At 41.4% G+C, this 16,523-nt stretch overlaps 1 protein-coding gene across 2 annotated transcripts in view; it reads right to left on the bottom strand.

Annotated features, from left to right (window-relative positions):
* Window positions 1–15,144, bottom strand: part of misp3 (MISP family member 3) — a 68,623-nt gene extending 53,479 nt beyond the window's left edge. Inside the window, exons 1-3 of one of the 2 annotated variants that reach the window (XR_007813274.1) lie at window positions 9,162–15,144; window positions 7,476–7,549; window positions 5,710–6,172 (exon numbers count right to left, since the gene is read on the bottom strand). Coding sequence is in view for 1 of the 2 variants with exons in the window: in XM_051070680.1 (XP_050926637.1) it covers window positions 6,077–6,172; window positions 7,476–7,549; window positions 9,162–11,637 (2,646 nt within the window). In the remaining variant the exon portion in view is untranslated. Of the gene's footprint in view, window positions 1–5,058; window positions 6,173–7,475; window positions 7,550–9,161 lie in introns of those variants that run through there. The other variant, XM_051070680.1, reaches the window with a different exon arrangement.
* Between the last annotated feature and the right edge of the window lie 1,379 nt (window positions 15,145–16,523).

The raw sequence follows: 16,523 nt of genomic DNA, 5'->3' as shown, positions 1-16,523 counted from the left end.
TAGGTAAGGTTATTGAAAAGCTTTTTGATAAAAAAAAAATCACTTTTCAGAAGTGATTTAAAAGGACATAATGATTTAGCAAATCAGACAGGAGCTTTGAGAAAATCTTCCTCTTTAGTCTCATTCCTTGAGATGGAAACAGCAAACCATTTTTTGTCTGAAGACCTCAGACTGTGTGCAGCCTGTTAATGGCAGAGTAATTTAGACAAATAATCTGGGGCCAGGCCAGGACATAATGATGTGTCTCACAAATCTCAGTATGTACACAGCACACACACACACACACCACACACACACACACACACACACACACACTGTGTAGTGATTGTGAAGGAAAAGACAACAAGCACCACCTACTGAAAATGGACTGCTGTAGTTTTGCTAAATATTCTGCAGAGGGCACCGTTTATATATTATTTGAGTGTCAAAAACATACCTGCAGTACAGAACAACATAAAGAGAGTCATTAACCAAGTTGATCATCTTTGTTATGACAAAACAGGTCCTGTGTTTCATGGAACAACGTGACTCTGATGCGCATGAAGACAAAGCAACCCGGGTGTATCCACGGTAAAACAACAATAGCTGAAAAGTACTGCAGCTGACTTTTTCCCAAGTGATGATGGGACAGGCATCAACCCTGAGGACATTATGTTTGAGCCCTCATATCTGTATTTGTGTTTTTCATTGTAAGTAATTGTGCTGAGGCTTCAGTCCTGTGTGAAAGTAAGAAAGTAACTCACGAGGGAGATACACCTTTTTTTTATGGTGGACAATAACTCAGCAGAGAAGGGTTGTCATTGTGCTTCAGGAAGCAGCAGAGAGCCAACTCCGAATTAGCACAGGGTTTTATTACATTTTACTGGCCTCCATAGCAGCACAGAGCTTTCTATCAGAGGCAGACATGCACACAAGGAATGTATTTATTCCTTTCTCGGTCATATGGACAGGGGAAAAAAGAAAAAAGAAAGATCAAATGCAAGGACAGGATTAGATGAAAAGGCTGATTTGTCTAGCACATATTCATGCCTGAGTCATAGTTTATTCTTCCTGTGTGGTCACACGTAAGCACACGCACACAGTGAAGATATTCAGCTCCAGATAATAGCATTGGGCAGATCTGTTTGTATAAGAGGCAGAATAACGATAAGAGGCCTCAGTGATGTGAGTTCAACATGCTGATGAACTTACGTGGTACCTTAATTTCCACCCACAGCACACTGGCTTGCAAGAGACTCGCCCCTCTGTGTTTCTGTGTGTGCACATGTGACATGCTGAATTATGAGTCAGGCTGATATTAAATGACATTTGCAATCTTGAAACTCATGATAATTGCCCTTTTAATGCCACTCCATGCTGTATCTCCAATGTATTAGCGAAAGGGGTGTATGCAGAGGCTGAACATGAAGGTGTGTGCAGAAATATAAGACTGTGGGAGGTGTTGGCATTCATGAGAGTTTTGGCAGCTGGTTTGTGCTCATAATTTAATTTAATCTGATGCAATGCACCTCATTAATTTAGTAAATCAGGACTAAAGCAAGAATTTATGGTGGGCAGAGATACATTTCATGTGATTATCCTCAACAGACTGTGGCAAAAAATACATAAATAAATAAAAAATGCTGTTGGTTTGTCCATATTTCTGACCATTTCAAACACATTAGCTTAAGGCCTTTTAAAAGCCAACAGTTCACCCCTCTCCATCAGTGGCTTCATGGGAACACTCAGGGATATGAATCAGATAACCTGGGATAAATAATTCATATTTCAAGGGCAAAAACAGATGTGAATTTATGAGTGTGATATTTCTCAGGCAAATAAACAAAGCATTAAAAGTGAGCACTTTATAAAAGTACTTTTATCCTTTTTGAATTCCTCACTAACTAATGGTAGAACATACTGTATAAGGCAAAAGACTGAAACAACAACTCATACAGTACATCACAGCTAGTGATGTACCCACTGCTGCACGTGCAAATAGTCTGTGATGACTATTGCAACAACCTTTATTGTTTTTTTTTGTTTTTTTTGGTATAATTTGTGTAATATTCATAGTTTTTTTCAATGGTTTGTTCAGTAATCTTCTGGAATTAGGTGTGTTTTTCCTTTTGCAAATGTTATTAACATCAGGTTTTCTTAAAGTTACTGGCACTTCTTTCCAGAGAAATCTTCTGTCTTGGGTTTATGTTGATTCTCTGTGACTCAGCATTGCCATTTTATTCCCCCTTCTCTCAAACATCAAAGCAACAGAACACACACCTACACCAAGCATTAGCACATATGTGAGGAAACCATAAGCATAATCTCAAAATCTCTTTTATTTTCTGTTGACAGTACACAGTCATAAATTATGACACATACTGACTAGAGACTGGGGGCCTGTGTGTATAACTTTGAACACATTCAACAGTGGCTGTGCAAGTTGTGATCCCATATACAGATGGAACTGACCTGTTGGCTCACGCATAAGGGTGTGTTTTCCATGACTGCAAGTATGGTGGAAAAAGTATTAAATACTTCTACCAAGTACATGTAGTGGAGTGCAGTGTCAATTGTTACATGTCCAATTAATTGCTTTCATATATGGAAGGTTTTCAGTGATAAATGAATAATGAATGAATATTTTCTTGGATTTAATTTGAGCTTTTCTTTCAAGTGCATTTATATTTTCCAAATAATTAGCACCAAAGCACATAGTTCTCTGCAGCAAGTGTCTTGGATGTTCAGAGGAAATTAAGAGAATTAAGAGTGTTTCTCCATGAAGTGTAGTGAAGCAGAAGTAGCAGGAAATGACAGTGCTCAAGTATGTACAAGTACCTTAAAATTATACTTAATTAAGTGCTTGAGTGAATGTACTTAGTTACATTCCAACACAAGGGAGCAAGGGAATGTTTATTTGTACACATACATGCACAAACACATATGACAAACACACACTCATTTAAGTACAAATAGAACATTTTATGCACTCACATATCAAATCTAAAAACCACACAAATGCACACACACATACTTATCCCCTCCACTTCTGCTCATACTTTTGTCCTCTTGACAAAGAGGCATTACAAGAGCAGCGGCTAATCCTCCAAACGCAAACTGTCTCACACAATGCTGCTTCGATGACTTCGTGCCAGCAGGACTTTGTGAGACAGTGATAATGAAATATAATGGAAATGAGTCTGGAGCTGAGCAGGCGATAGACAGGTGTGCAGGCTTATTATTGGGTCACCACATCTGAAAAGCAGCAGATTAGATATCAGGGTGAGAGATAACCTGGAAAGTGAAGTTTGCTTGCCTGGCTAGGTTGCATGTTTGATAGCACGAGCATAAAAAATTAATCTTTGATCTCTAGATATCAAAACTAGAATGTTTTACAATCCATATTCTCACTGCCAACCTTTGGCCTTAAAGGGAGTGTACACAGATCAGCCACAACATTAACTATTAACTGCTAATTATTACCTGTAACTGGCTTATATATATAATACACACACACACATACATATTGTATCTATATACACCGCTGCCCATAAAATTGGAATAAAATATTTTTTACCTCCTCTCATGAAAAGATTGTGACAATGTGATTTATTCTTAATAAATTAAGTGTATATCTTCTCAAAACAAAATTGGTAACTGGGACTCAGTATGTAATCAATGCACCTGGTCAAAGGTGATTACTGATAAATCTCTAAATAGGAATAAAAAGAGGAATGTGTCTGAAAAAACAACTTTATGGGCAACAGTGTATATAGATATGTATAGATATTTAGATATATATGTGTATGTATGTATGTGTATGTGTGTGTGTGTGTATCATTTGCTATTTTTTATTTACAGATACCAAGGCCTTTGGTAATGTGCCACCAGGCCTGGCAATGTGACAATATGAGGGAAGTAGTTGCCAAGTGAGGAATGACGTTTAGTAATAATTTTGAACAATTAAGTTGCTGCAGCTCCACAAGAATAATGTACTGGCAATGTCAGTGGGCTGCGTCCAGTCAGAATGAGGTGATAAATTATTCACAGGAGATTGGGAGGTCACTAAAGCGTGATCTCACCCTTACATGCACACACACACACACACACACACACACGCACGCACACACACACACACACACACACACACACACACACACACACACACACACACACAAAGGTCCACTGGGGAATTAATTCTGGCAATTCTAGCAAAAGAGCATCTTTCAAAGCTGTATCCATGGTGACACATTTCTCTTTGACCACTGACAGTGTGAGGGACCCAAACAAAGACAACAAGATAGGTAATTGTACAGAGGATCTGTGATATTTATGCTGTGGTGAAAACATACGCAGTGTTGGTTCTATCAGGTCAGGGAGATAAATATGTTCTATAACCCTCATGGGCCACTGGGCCTTCTTTAAAAGCTCAAACAACATACCTGCTTGACATAGTCATGTCCTAGTCTGATGAGAATGGGTGGCATAGTGGTACAGTGGTTTGCACTGTTGCCTCACAGCAAGAAGGTTCCTGATTGGAACCCCCGTTTGCTCAAGGCTTTTCTGTGTGGAGTTTGCATGTTCTCCCTGAGCCTGCGTGGGTTCTCTCCGGGTACTCCTCTTTCCTCCCACAGTCAAAAGACATACAAGTTAGGTTAATTGGTAACTCCAAATTGCCCGTAGGTGATGAATGTGAGTGTGAATGGTTGTTTGTCTCTATAAGTCAGCTCTGTGATAGACTGGTGATCTGTCCAGGGTGTACCCTGCCTCCTGTCCAATGTCAGCTGTGATTGGCTGCAGCCCCTCAGGACCGTTAAGTATAAACAGTATGGATAATGGTTGGATTGATAATCTTATGAGAATTGCTTATAAACACAAATTTGATGTTTCAGAGTTTTGCCACAGAAAATGTCACTTTACCTTTATTTTGGGTCTCAGAGAATTAACTTCAGCTTGGCCTTCATCCCACCCCAGTGCCTTTAATCTTGGATTGTTGTGGTACATGAGCTAGAAGAATCTATCAGTGTTACACTCTCACTCAGTCTGAAACAAATATGAAAAAAATAAAGGGGACGGACCTTTGTGTGTCTAACAAGTTTCATTCCAAAGTACATAATTTATTACAGCATGATACAAATTTTACAACAGAGCAGTTATTATTTAAGCATTAGATTTGTATTATGTAGCTTCATCCAGCTCAGTTCAGATCAGCTTTGCACTTTATTAAAATGGATCCTTATTGCACGATAATCCAGCTTTCAGTAGTGATACATGAAAATAACAAAATGCGTAGCTATTCATGGATTAAGACCAGTGCAATACTTTATATCACTGGCCTATACACACTGAGTTACCAGTTTAGGGGTGTTTTTGGTGTTGAAGTTAGACTGGTCTTCAGTTGTGAGAGTTATTCCGTTCTGCCTCTTCATATATGTAAATATTGCATTGGATTGGATTGCATTAGATTGTACAGGTGTAATAACCTGGTAACTCAGTGTAAGACATCATTAAAAAAATAAAACTGGTGATGACACCTTCCAAGCTTTTTCAGCATCAGATACTGTACTACTCTATTTTCATCAACAAATAATAACTCTTTATCATTCAAAAAAAAAAAAAAAAAAAACTCAGGAAAAGAAGTTCATTAAGGTTTTAAAATCCCATTCTTACTAAATTTACATTTTTCTTTTCTCCAGTACAGAATTATTATTATTATTTTTTGCCTTTTACGTTCATTAGTCTCAGAGTTTCCAGCACCAGAAACAGGCCAAGTACTTATCCACTAATAGGTGGCCCTCCTCCTCCTTTTTCTCTCCTCCTCGCTGAAGGACTCTTCAGGGTTTTCAGTCCACCACCAATCCTTTTCCTTGCTCCCAATCCTCCTGACCCCCTTTCTAGCCTAAATCCCTGACCTCTTTCTCACTTCACATTCTCTCTCTTTCCTCCTCTTCATCACTGCTCCCTTCTCTAGCCTGTTCCCACTTTCCATACACAGCTCTCCTCTTTCATCTCGCAGTCTTTCTGCCCTCCACTTCAAAAAACTACAGGTCTCTGTAAACCTCCTTCCCTCCCTCCAGTTTGTGCCGTCAGCGCCTCATCAGTCGTCTTCCGTGTTGTGTCCATTGATGAGGCCTGACTCCCAGCGCTGGATTAGAGGGGTCTTCTGCCTAGGGGTCCGGGGACTCTGGAGGACCTGGTTGTAAAGGGAACAAAGGACAGTGGGGAGGTAAGTGGTGATCACAAAGTAAGAGAGGAGATAGACAGAAAGTTGTATGATTGTGGGAGTTGAAAAAGAAAGAGAATTTAAGAGTAGAAACATCAGATGTGAGCAGGAGATGAGACCAGTAAGCCAACACAGGAAAGAAGGAGCAAAAAGATAAAAAAGAGAGGGATGAATTTATTTCCTCCAGAGGACATCTCTTTGGATGAGCATCATTAGCTCTGTAAGTCGGAGGGAGGTTAATGCGACTGTGATCCAAGGCCATGTTCGGTATGACTAAGTCAACAACTGAGGCCAATTTCTCCTGCAATCCTCTGTATATTCCTGAACTGTAATTGGGAACCAGGTCTGTGCTGAGAGCAGATAACCAACCAGCTGAGAGAGGGAAGGAGAGAGAGGGGGGAGATACGCTCGTGACAATGAGAGGAAAGAGAGCAAAATGTTGCTAATGCTAATGTCAGACTGAACCGTGCAGCTGAAACCCGGCATATCAAAGCCAAACTGAATTAAACAGGTGAAACCACGCAGCAGCACTCGACTCTAATCAGAGATACCACAGTTTCAAAGAGATGTGAGACCCATGAGGCAGGTAACAGAAATCAGTGGGATTGTCAATTGACTGTCCTCTTTCTCCACTATTGACTGTAAACACACACACACACACACACACACACACACACACACACACACACACACACACACACACACAAACACTCCTGCTCACACAAAAAAACCCCACTCTACAGACTCTGGCTTTCTCTCTCTCTCTTGGTCTCAGGGCTGTTTGCCTTCTTGCCTTATCTGTAAAGATAAGCTCCTTACTGTGTGTTCTGTATGTTATCAGATGTTTGTGGCCCATATTTGCTGCGAAAGAGATGCTGACATCCTCCTGAGAGCCTTTCTTCAATGGACCATCGGCTGCTGAGAGACATATTCAACCCTCAAAGCTACATCGTAGTTCATATACTGTATAAACTCTTAGGTTAAAGAAGCTTCCTGTTCACGGAACCTGATATAATCTTAGCTGAATTCGAGGGAGACTCAGGAAGGTGATTTGCCTACATTTTCATGTCCTCTACCAAGTATGTCAGATAGGTAGGGATGGTGTGTTAAGTTATAGAAACAAAATACTTAATAGATGTTACTAAGATTCCTGGTGTTTTTCCATCTGGTCAAATTTTTAGAGACTAATAGCTTATATAGCTTAATAGTTGCATAAAGAAAACTGTAGTGTCTAAACTTCATTCAAATGGGAAGACTGTTTTCACTGACCCACCTCTTGCTGGGTATCGCTCTCCCCCTCAGCCCGGGCCGGAGGCCACACGCCGAACTTGCCAACTGACTGGTGTGCTGCAAGCAAGAGAGAGTGAGATAAAAAAGTAGGTGAGGGCAGGAGGAGCAGCTTAGCAATTAGGCAAAGGTGTTCCTGAGATTTTGTTTGTGCTCCACACTGTGAAAGGGGAGGAGAGGATTTTGTTTTATTGAACACGAACATGGTAAAACAGAAAGTAGGCAGCAGAAATGAAGGAATATAAAAAGGGTTACACAACTCACTGTACGTAAAACGATACTCAATTGTTCATTTCCCAACACTGAGTCATGGTCATTTAGGTTGCGTCTTGGCACACCCTGGTCACTTTGACAAACAGCTGTTGATGACTGGTGACAGTGACTTTATATACAGAATATATACAAAAAACACATTGGCAACCTTTCATGCAATTTAATATTTAATTATAGAAAAGTATATATAATATCTGCAAATATATATGTGTACTGTTTTGGTTGGTTTGCTCAGGAGTAGAAGCTAGACATTTATTTATTCTCTGTTTATAGTTATTTCAACTGCTCACCTTTTTGCTATCTATTTCCACTGTCTGTTCTATACTCTATTTCAACTGTTTATCTTTAGCTATCTCAACCCTTAATCAGTTGCTTTTAGATTCTTTCTTCTCCATTTATTCAATTCTCTCTCCAAGGGAATGAATCTGCATCTGTATTCACTGTGACATTTACTGTGAAATAGTTCTCAAATGCTAAATATTTCACCTGTCTATCTGTTACTTTTAACAGTTTCCAAATTTATCCATTTCCTTTGGCTATTTGGTCATTTCTTCATTAATTCACCAAACTACTCAACGTGTCTATGTTTTACTTAGCAAACTGTTAAACTAGGCTGCTAGATTTCACACTGTTTCAGCATGTTATTTCAGGTGTTAAAACTGACTCAATATGTAGATATATATGTAATTTTGGTTCAAATCAACTTGACAAACTTTGTCCTGGCAACTCGAGATGTGTTCCTCGATGTAAAAATACCTCTGGTTGGGAATCACTGCTGTACATCACATGCTCACAGTGGCAACAAAGTTGAAATCAAACAGAGATACATGTCCTCTCAGTAGGCTGTACAAGCAGCACTGTATATCACATTGTTAAAAGTCTCTACACTAACTGTATATCACCATGAGAACTAAAAACAAGTTGTATGCTTTTTTTATGTTGGATTTAGACTTAATCCCCAAATTGAACTCCTCCTATGTGCTTCTTTCTTGCTGACACAATAGTGTTGAGATATGAGTCAGGACTTTTCCTCACCTCAGTTTCTGCAATTAATATGACAGACTAGATGCTACATTTATTGTGAAGTTACAGAATTTTATTTTCTTGCCAGCTAGCTTATGGTCTCCGGTGCAAAATTATTGCTGGTAACAGCTAACACTGGATTTGAAAGCTGTTTTGAGGTTTTTCACTGACCATGAGAAAAATGAAATAATGTGCTCACTGGGCTGTTTCAGGGGGTTTTCATCATCTCACCGCAGATATAAAAAATTACACACATACCCACACTCACAGGCTTCCACACACAAACACATTGTCTGTGTGAGCTTGTGGGCATAAGCAGAATCAGTTTTGTCACCTCCACACACACTTTTACCCCAGCACTCAGTGCTACACTAACCTGCTGAGGGTCCAGTTCTCCACCTGGGTGATGAGCCAGGTGAGTTAGGAACAGCCAGTCCATTCAATGAGGAGGAAGACAATGTGGGACTCTTTCCTTCAATACTGGCTGGCCGCCCTCCTCCTCCACCTCCTCCACCACCACCTCCTCCCTTTGCATCCCCTGTCCCCCCATACAGGCTGATCCTCTGTTTGCGAAGCTCCTTCTCCCTCTCTTGAGCCTCCCGGATATCCTGCTCCACTTTAACTAAATTTGTTGAGGAACGTAGCTTGAAAAAGGGGTTCTCTTTGGGTGCTACCTCCTCCTCCTCCTCCTCTTCTTCCTCCTTTTCCTGCTTTCTCCCGTTAATCCCAGCATGTCCTCCCGTCCCAGATGATGAGATGTTTGGTCTTCCAGAGTCGACTGTGGTGACAGGCTCTACCTCTCGTTTGGCATGGTAGAGCCTCTGCGCTGGGACACTCAGGTTATTCTCCAGAATGATGACCTGACAACCTGACCCCTTGGAGAAGCCTGCTCCTTGGGGAGTTGCGTTGGTCGAGCTCCCTCCTTTGGCTAAGTTGGGGCTCTCTGTCGGCCTTTGCAGGTCTATACTCTGTCTCTTCTCCACCTTTAAGCCTCCTATGGTGGATGTCTGTGATGAGATATCCTCCTGGTTCTCCAGGGTTGAAATGTCAATGGCTGAGGACCAGGAAGTGGTTTTACTCCTGGTCGAATCACTGGGTTTCTGAAAGGCCTCAAAGAGCTGTTTCTTCTCTCTGAGTTGGCGAACTGTGCCTTTGTCATAGAATCCTGGAACTTTCCCCAGCTTGACCAGGTCCTCTTCCCTCTGGACCTCCTCGTGGATCTCATGCTGCATTTTTTTGCCTGCAAACTGCCTGTCTTTACCTTGACACCTTTCAGACTTAGAATCGAGTGACTGGCAGAGAACAGTTTTTCTTAAAGGAATCTCTACATACTCTGGGGACGTGGGTGGATTCGGAAGCCCTCTGGATCTTCTCAGGCTGTGCTCACGCTCTATAGCCCGTCGGATCTCCCTCTCAATGGGAGTCTCTTTGGGTGCAGTTGCTGGAGTACCTGTAGAGACATTGGTGTTGCCCTCCATAGTGCCGCATGGTGAGAAGTCCGTTGACACGCCACTGTCACTCTGGCTATCATCACATGAGTCACTCTCCATACTGCTGTGTTTAAAAACCACACCACAGCTGTACTTTTCTGTCTCACGCTCCTGTATGTGGACTGTTTTTGAATATCTTAACAGTCCTCTGCCATGTTGCTTCCCTACCACCCTGCTCCTTTCAAGTCCACACTCTTTCTGCCCTTCCTTTTCACCTGTTTGCTCCTTTCCTTCCCCCGCCCTACTGTGCCTTTCTCTCACAGCTACAGCACAACCAAAAGCTTGAGAAGTTGCCCCGCCCTGACTGGACAGCTCCATGGCAACGGTTGACAAAGGTGGAGAGCCCTGGCCCTGCACCTGTTGTGCAGCTTCCTGGTTTGCTCCCCTGGGGGCAAGTCCACATTGGCTTTGGGACAACAGCTCCCCCTGCTGTTTGGCTGAGGGAACTGCAGGCAGGGCTGAGGTTTGGTCTTGATCAGTGGAAACTGAGACACTGGCAGAATATGAGGGTTGGAAAGGTTTGCTTCTGATATCTAGTGTACCCCATTGCTGCTGGCAAGATGTAATATCCATGCTCACCTCCCCTTCTTCCTCACTTTCATCAGCAAAGGGAGGGGAGCACAGACTATATACATCATCTGACTTGTTAACGTCAGAGGGAGAATGGTTGGCAGGCCCTGACATATTATCTTCAGGTTCAGAGTAGCCAGGATCATCTGGTAAGAAGTGCAGCTGTGTGTCATTCTCCTCTGTTGTCATATTATCTTCTGTCATCTCCTCAGACGTTGAATCTATCTCTTGATCAACTAGCTCAGGGAGCTGAGTTGTTTGTGCCCATTCTTTATCAGGAGACATGAGGTCTTCTGCAGGGTCCGAGATGATCTCAACATCAGTGATCCACTCAGCCACCTCACCCTCTAGGCTGGAAAAGACCTCTTTTTCAAAGCAGCCGAGGGGAGGGTGTGATGGTGGTGGGAAAGCCTCCTCACATACTTCAGCAGGCTTTTCAGATCCCTCCTGAGCCTGTAATACTTCCGATAGTTGTTTGGGAGCTCCTTCTAATTCTGTCACAACTTCTCGAGTCTCTCCGGGGTTTGTTGATTCTTGATTTTCCAATTTGGTTGCTTCAGCTATTTCGGTTCTTGAGAGTGTTCGGTTCTCCTGCAGATTTTCGTCTTGAGCTCCAGGTTCCAGGACATCTATGTCCTCTTCAGGTTCTGCCCTGGGAGCCTTTTTGTCTTGCAGAGGGGAGCTGTGGCTCACAGTTGCACCCACTTCACCCTGTGCCCAGGACTCACTGACCCACTCATCGAGTGAGTTGACAGGACCCTGTCCCTGCCAGGCCACAGGCTTTGTTGCCATGGTGACAAGTCTGCTGATCTAAAACCGTTTGGAGCAGTGAGGATGTTCGGCTTCCAGCCAGTCAGCCTGAGAGAAAGCAGAAGAACACAAAGGGGAGAGAGGGACAACAGAGTTCAACAACAAACATGGCCACCCACTTTATATCCCATTATTTCTGTGCTGATGAAATGACTAACTATTATATTACCAAGGGAATGAATCCGCATCTGTATTCACTGTGACATTTACTGTGAAATAGTTCTCAAATGGTAAGTGCTATGCAGACATGTTTTCATTGCTGTTTTCATACCTCATTCAACCAGTACTGCAATGCTACAGCTAGCGGAGAGGAACACACATTTTAAAATAAATTCTGAAAAGACAACTAATTTCTTTTTCTAGGCAAATGACATTTACATTTACACGACAGGCCTTTCCTTTTTGTTTTCTTTATGAGTTATAATGTCAACTTTTGTTTAAGTTTTAGCCATCAGGTGGATCACAAAATAAATGGAAAATCTGATTAAGTAAGTGGAGAAACAAAATAAATGCAGCTATAGAGAGATCAAAAAATGGTTTAATGAGTATGAATTAGATGCCATTGCCCTATCAGTCCTCACATCTCAACACAATTAACCATGTCTGTGGGATTTTGGAATGATTTGTCAGACACCACCGTCAACAAATGAGGGAAAATCTTTCAGAAGCATGGTTGTAATACCTCCAGCAGAGTTCAGAGACTTGGAGAATCTATGCCAAGGAGCACTGATGCTGTTCTGGAGGATTACTATGACACTTGATGTTGGTCTTTCTTTTAATTTGTCACCCATCTGAGTATTTGTGCAAAGCAAATTGTGTATAGTGGCTGGTGCAGGATTAGAGCAGCAAAGATCCAGTTAGCGCACAGTGCATTCATGCCCTATCATTTTAATGGCATACTGAGTGCTCTAGTTATTGTATGACAGGCAGTCTGTTTATAACACTGTGCTTGGCTTTGGCTGTATGGTAGTAGTTCTACTCCACTGTGCAATGTATGAAGTTTTCTGCTGAACACACCTTCCTTTAATCAGCTTACAGGCTGGGGAATGGCTCACACACACACACACACACACACGCACGCACACAGACACACACATAATCTGAAACAACAATAGGATTGGCTGCAGGGTATACTGACTAAAGGGGAGTCCAGCTCCTCCAATATATCTTTTTTCTTTAACACACACTATTTTCTATTTCACACTTGCCCATTATCAACATTATTGCCCTCCCTATACCTCTCTTATGCGCACACACACACACACACACACACGCACACGCACACACACACCACACGCACACACACACACACACACACACACACAAAACTCCTATGTTGTCTTCTGTTCAGCCAGCATTCTGACAAGCTCCCATTCCCATTCACTGTGATCCTTGCCAAGCCACTCTTACCAGGCTGGACTCCAACACTGTGAGTGATCATTAAGGGGAATGTAGATCACAGCACTGGGATGACTACTATCTGATGAATTGGGACAGATAGGATAGATAGATAAATAGACAACACATCTCCTGGTCCATGTGGAGATAATAAGGACTGACAGCATGACATAGCAGAAAGAATGGGGAACACTGTGGTGATAATAATGGTAGAACATGTAGATACCACAGCAGAACAATGTGGCCTAATGTGGGTAAATTAGGATAAGAATGGTCTGGGAACAGTGAGTCATGAGCACTATGACAGACACTATTTGCAATCAACAATGGTTGGTTTGAGGAACCACTCATCAGTTGCAAATAGTCACTGTATTTAGTAAAATTGTGTACTCCACCTGTACTTCACCCAGTGAACTGCCGACATTTAAAAGTTGTTTCCTCTTCTAAAAATATAAATATGCTTCACATAAAACAGCTTGTTTCCTGACCTATGTATACATGAACATATCTGTGCTGTGACATATAACAGCTTATTAGAGTGCAATATGCCACTGACTCCATTCAGTGCCTGTAATTAAATATACCCTGGCTGCTGTCTGTCTTCTGGGGTTCGTGCAGTTGGCATTCCCACAAAGTTATCACTGAGGTTTTGCCTAAATGAGAAAAAAATAGAGAAAACTTCAGCTCATTAATTAAGCTTTACAGACCCAAAACACAGAAAACGAGCAGAGAACACAATATATGTTCAGATGTTACCTACGCAAACTACTACCATTGTTCAGACCTGAACACATGTTGACAGATTCATTCTTATGCAGTTCATAAATGAAGCATAATATATCACTCATTGGCAGAAAGTTCACATGCATGAATTTCCCTGTGAAACAAGGCATGAAAACTAGCATTTTGTTAGTGAGAAGGCGGCCGTTGTACTGTTACAAGCGCTGGTAAGCAATCTAATGCAAATCTCTGCTTAACCAGTTTTATTCACCCACACCTGCTAATTCGGTTGGATGAAAACAAGCTTAAATCGATTAATACAATGATCCTGCTACGCTACAGTAGTGAAACAAAAACCCCATTTATATTGAGGCATGATAATGTGATCTGACTTCATTGAGTGTAAACTCGGGCATACCCTAATGAGATATTTCCCTTGTGCACATTTGCTTCAACAAACTAATGGCATTATATATCTATTACGACATGTGACTGTTTTGATTTATTTTCTAAACAGAGCAAGTTTGCAGAATTTAACCAAAGATTCCCCAGCTCTCTCATTTGGTTAAGTAAGGTTGCAAGAAATTGCGGATTAAAACTCAATTACATAACAGGCTTATGTTTTGCTCATTATCTACAAAGGGGGCTCACTTTATCAAAAGAACAGCAAAATCATGATCATCATTAAAAATACATCTGCGACAGGCCTTACATATAAACTTGCCCTCCTTTTTGGGGTCAGCAGTGTCCTGAGGTAGTTTAAGATCTAAGGGCATTTGACAAAAATGCAAATGAATTTAAATAAATGCAGCCAACTTCATCCCTAATTAGAATTAGTTCTGCTGCTATCTAATGGTTGCTGACATAGTTCTTTGCACATTTTACAGTCACTTACTTTGATATGCTTTAGTCACTGTGGCAAGAAGTAACTGAAGTAAAATCTGGTCTCTACAGGCTTAGATGAGTAATTTCTGATATCACAGTTGTTTTCTACTGTGGTAATCATTTACCTGATTGGTTTCATGTATGTGTGCAATAATTTCAAATTCAACAGAACTACACAGAATACTTGAAGTATACAGTTGCACATACCTGTTAACAAAATGCTTTGAAGATGCTCTCCAAATGACAGACACGCATTTCTGAAAATACACACGTTTCTTGTCTCTGGCCACCAATAATTAACCAACTCAAAAGGACTCCTCACAGCTCTGGTGGGTCGCTGCCTGTATCTCCTCCCTGGTTCACACTAACACACTCATTTGCGCACACCCACATTTGCATACCATGCTCACACTGGCAAACGCTCACTAACACATAAACAAGAATGAGCATGTGTGCATGCAGAAACACATGTGCTTGAGGCTTACCCTACTGTTGTGGATTTGAAAATGTATAGTACTAATCCAATTAGTGAGCCACACGTTCATTATTACACCGTGCAAGTGAATGAAAGAATGTACCAGAGGGATAAAGGGGGGTTTGTTGTGATTATATCACAGCTCACATTAATTGTGTCAACTTACTGTATATTTGAGATTACATACCTATACATTTTCTATTACATTTATAATAGTTATAATTAAATACATCTATGTGTTTAAAGAACATTTTTAGTCACAATCAAAGGTGTAATCTACAATACAGCAGAATAAACTTTACATACTTTTTTCATATAGGCTGAAATTACAATTCATAAATTTCTCTTCAAAGTGAGACTATGTAACTTTTGCCAAACAGTGGCCACAACAGGCACTTATTGGATAATGTTAAATACTAAAACCTAGAATAGAGTCATAAAGTCACCATTAATGTCAGTTACACAACACTATTGCTCTTAATTTTGTTAACATTAGCCCCTGTAAGATACAGTTAATTCCAGACCAAGTAGGGTTGGTGACAAAAGATTGTTGAACTGAACAAGAATACATTTTATTGCATATAAATCTATTGTGTGTGAATTTAGTGACCACATATTGGAGGGAAAAAAACAGACATTGATTGCTGAAACTGTCAGCTGCATTACATCAGGGGTATGTCTGCTAAATGACAACACAGAAACAGAACATAAATAGACGTTCTACCAAAATAAATCCCATAATGCCATGCTGTATTGGCAGCTTACAAAGGTTTTCCTACATATTATAGAATGTGTGAGTCCCTCACACCTTTTGTTCCACTGTTGTCTCCTCAGTCTGAGCCGCTGCTGCTGCTGCTGCTGCTGCTGCTGTTGGTTGGCTCTCAGGCTGTTCTGGACAAAGCTCCTTGGTAGGATCCATCACCACAGGTGTAGGCAGCTGATAACACCTCAGCTGAGCCCTAAACTCCTCCATCTCCTGCTGCTCCACCTCCCTCCTCCTGCTCAGCAGGTACAAGTCTGTAGATAGCCTCTTCTTTGACTTCACAACCCACTGCATCACCACACAGTCTGGACAGGATGTGTAGAGAAAAGACCCCGTGAGCTCAAAGCGATTCCCCACATCAAAGGTGAAGGAGCTGCGCTGTACTGAAATGTTGTAGTGTAGGTCCTGGCACTGATCACCAAAGCGGTTGACTTGGGTATAGGAAATGGTGGAGGCTTCGCTGGAGTTGGAGAAGTACATAGTGATGCTGTCTCTTAGCCTCAGGGAATCCATGGATGATGGGTGGTTGAGACTGCCTGCAACTAAAGCCCATTTACCTTCCAAATGATGAGGCTCAAGCTGATCCAAAGGATGGACCAATTTTTCACAGACCATAGGAGCTGAATG

Source organism: Lates calcarifer, linkage group LG5 (genome assembly GCF_001640805.2).
Source record: "Lates calcarifer isolate ASB-BC8 linkage group LG5, TLL_Latcal_v3, whole genome shotgun sequence".
Lineage (NCBI taxonomy): Eukaryota > Metazoa > Chordata > Actinopteri > Centropomidae > Lates > Lates calcarifer.
This window is presented reverse-complemented; position numbering and strand designations above follow the sequence as displayed.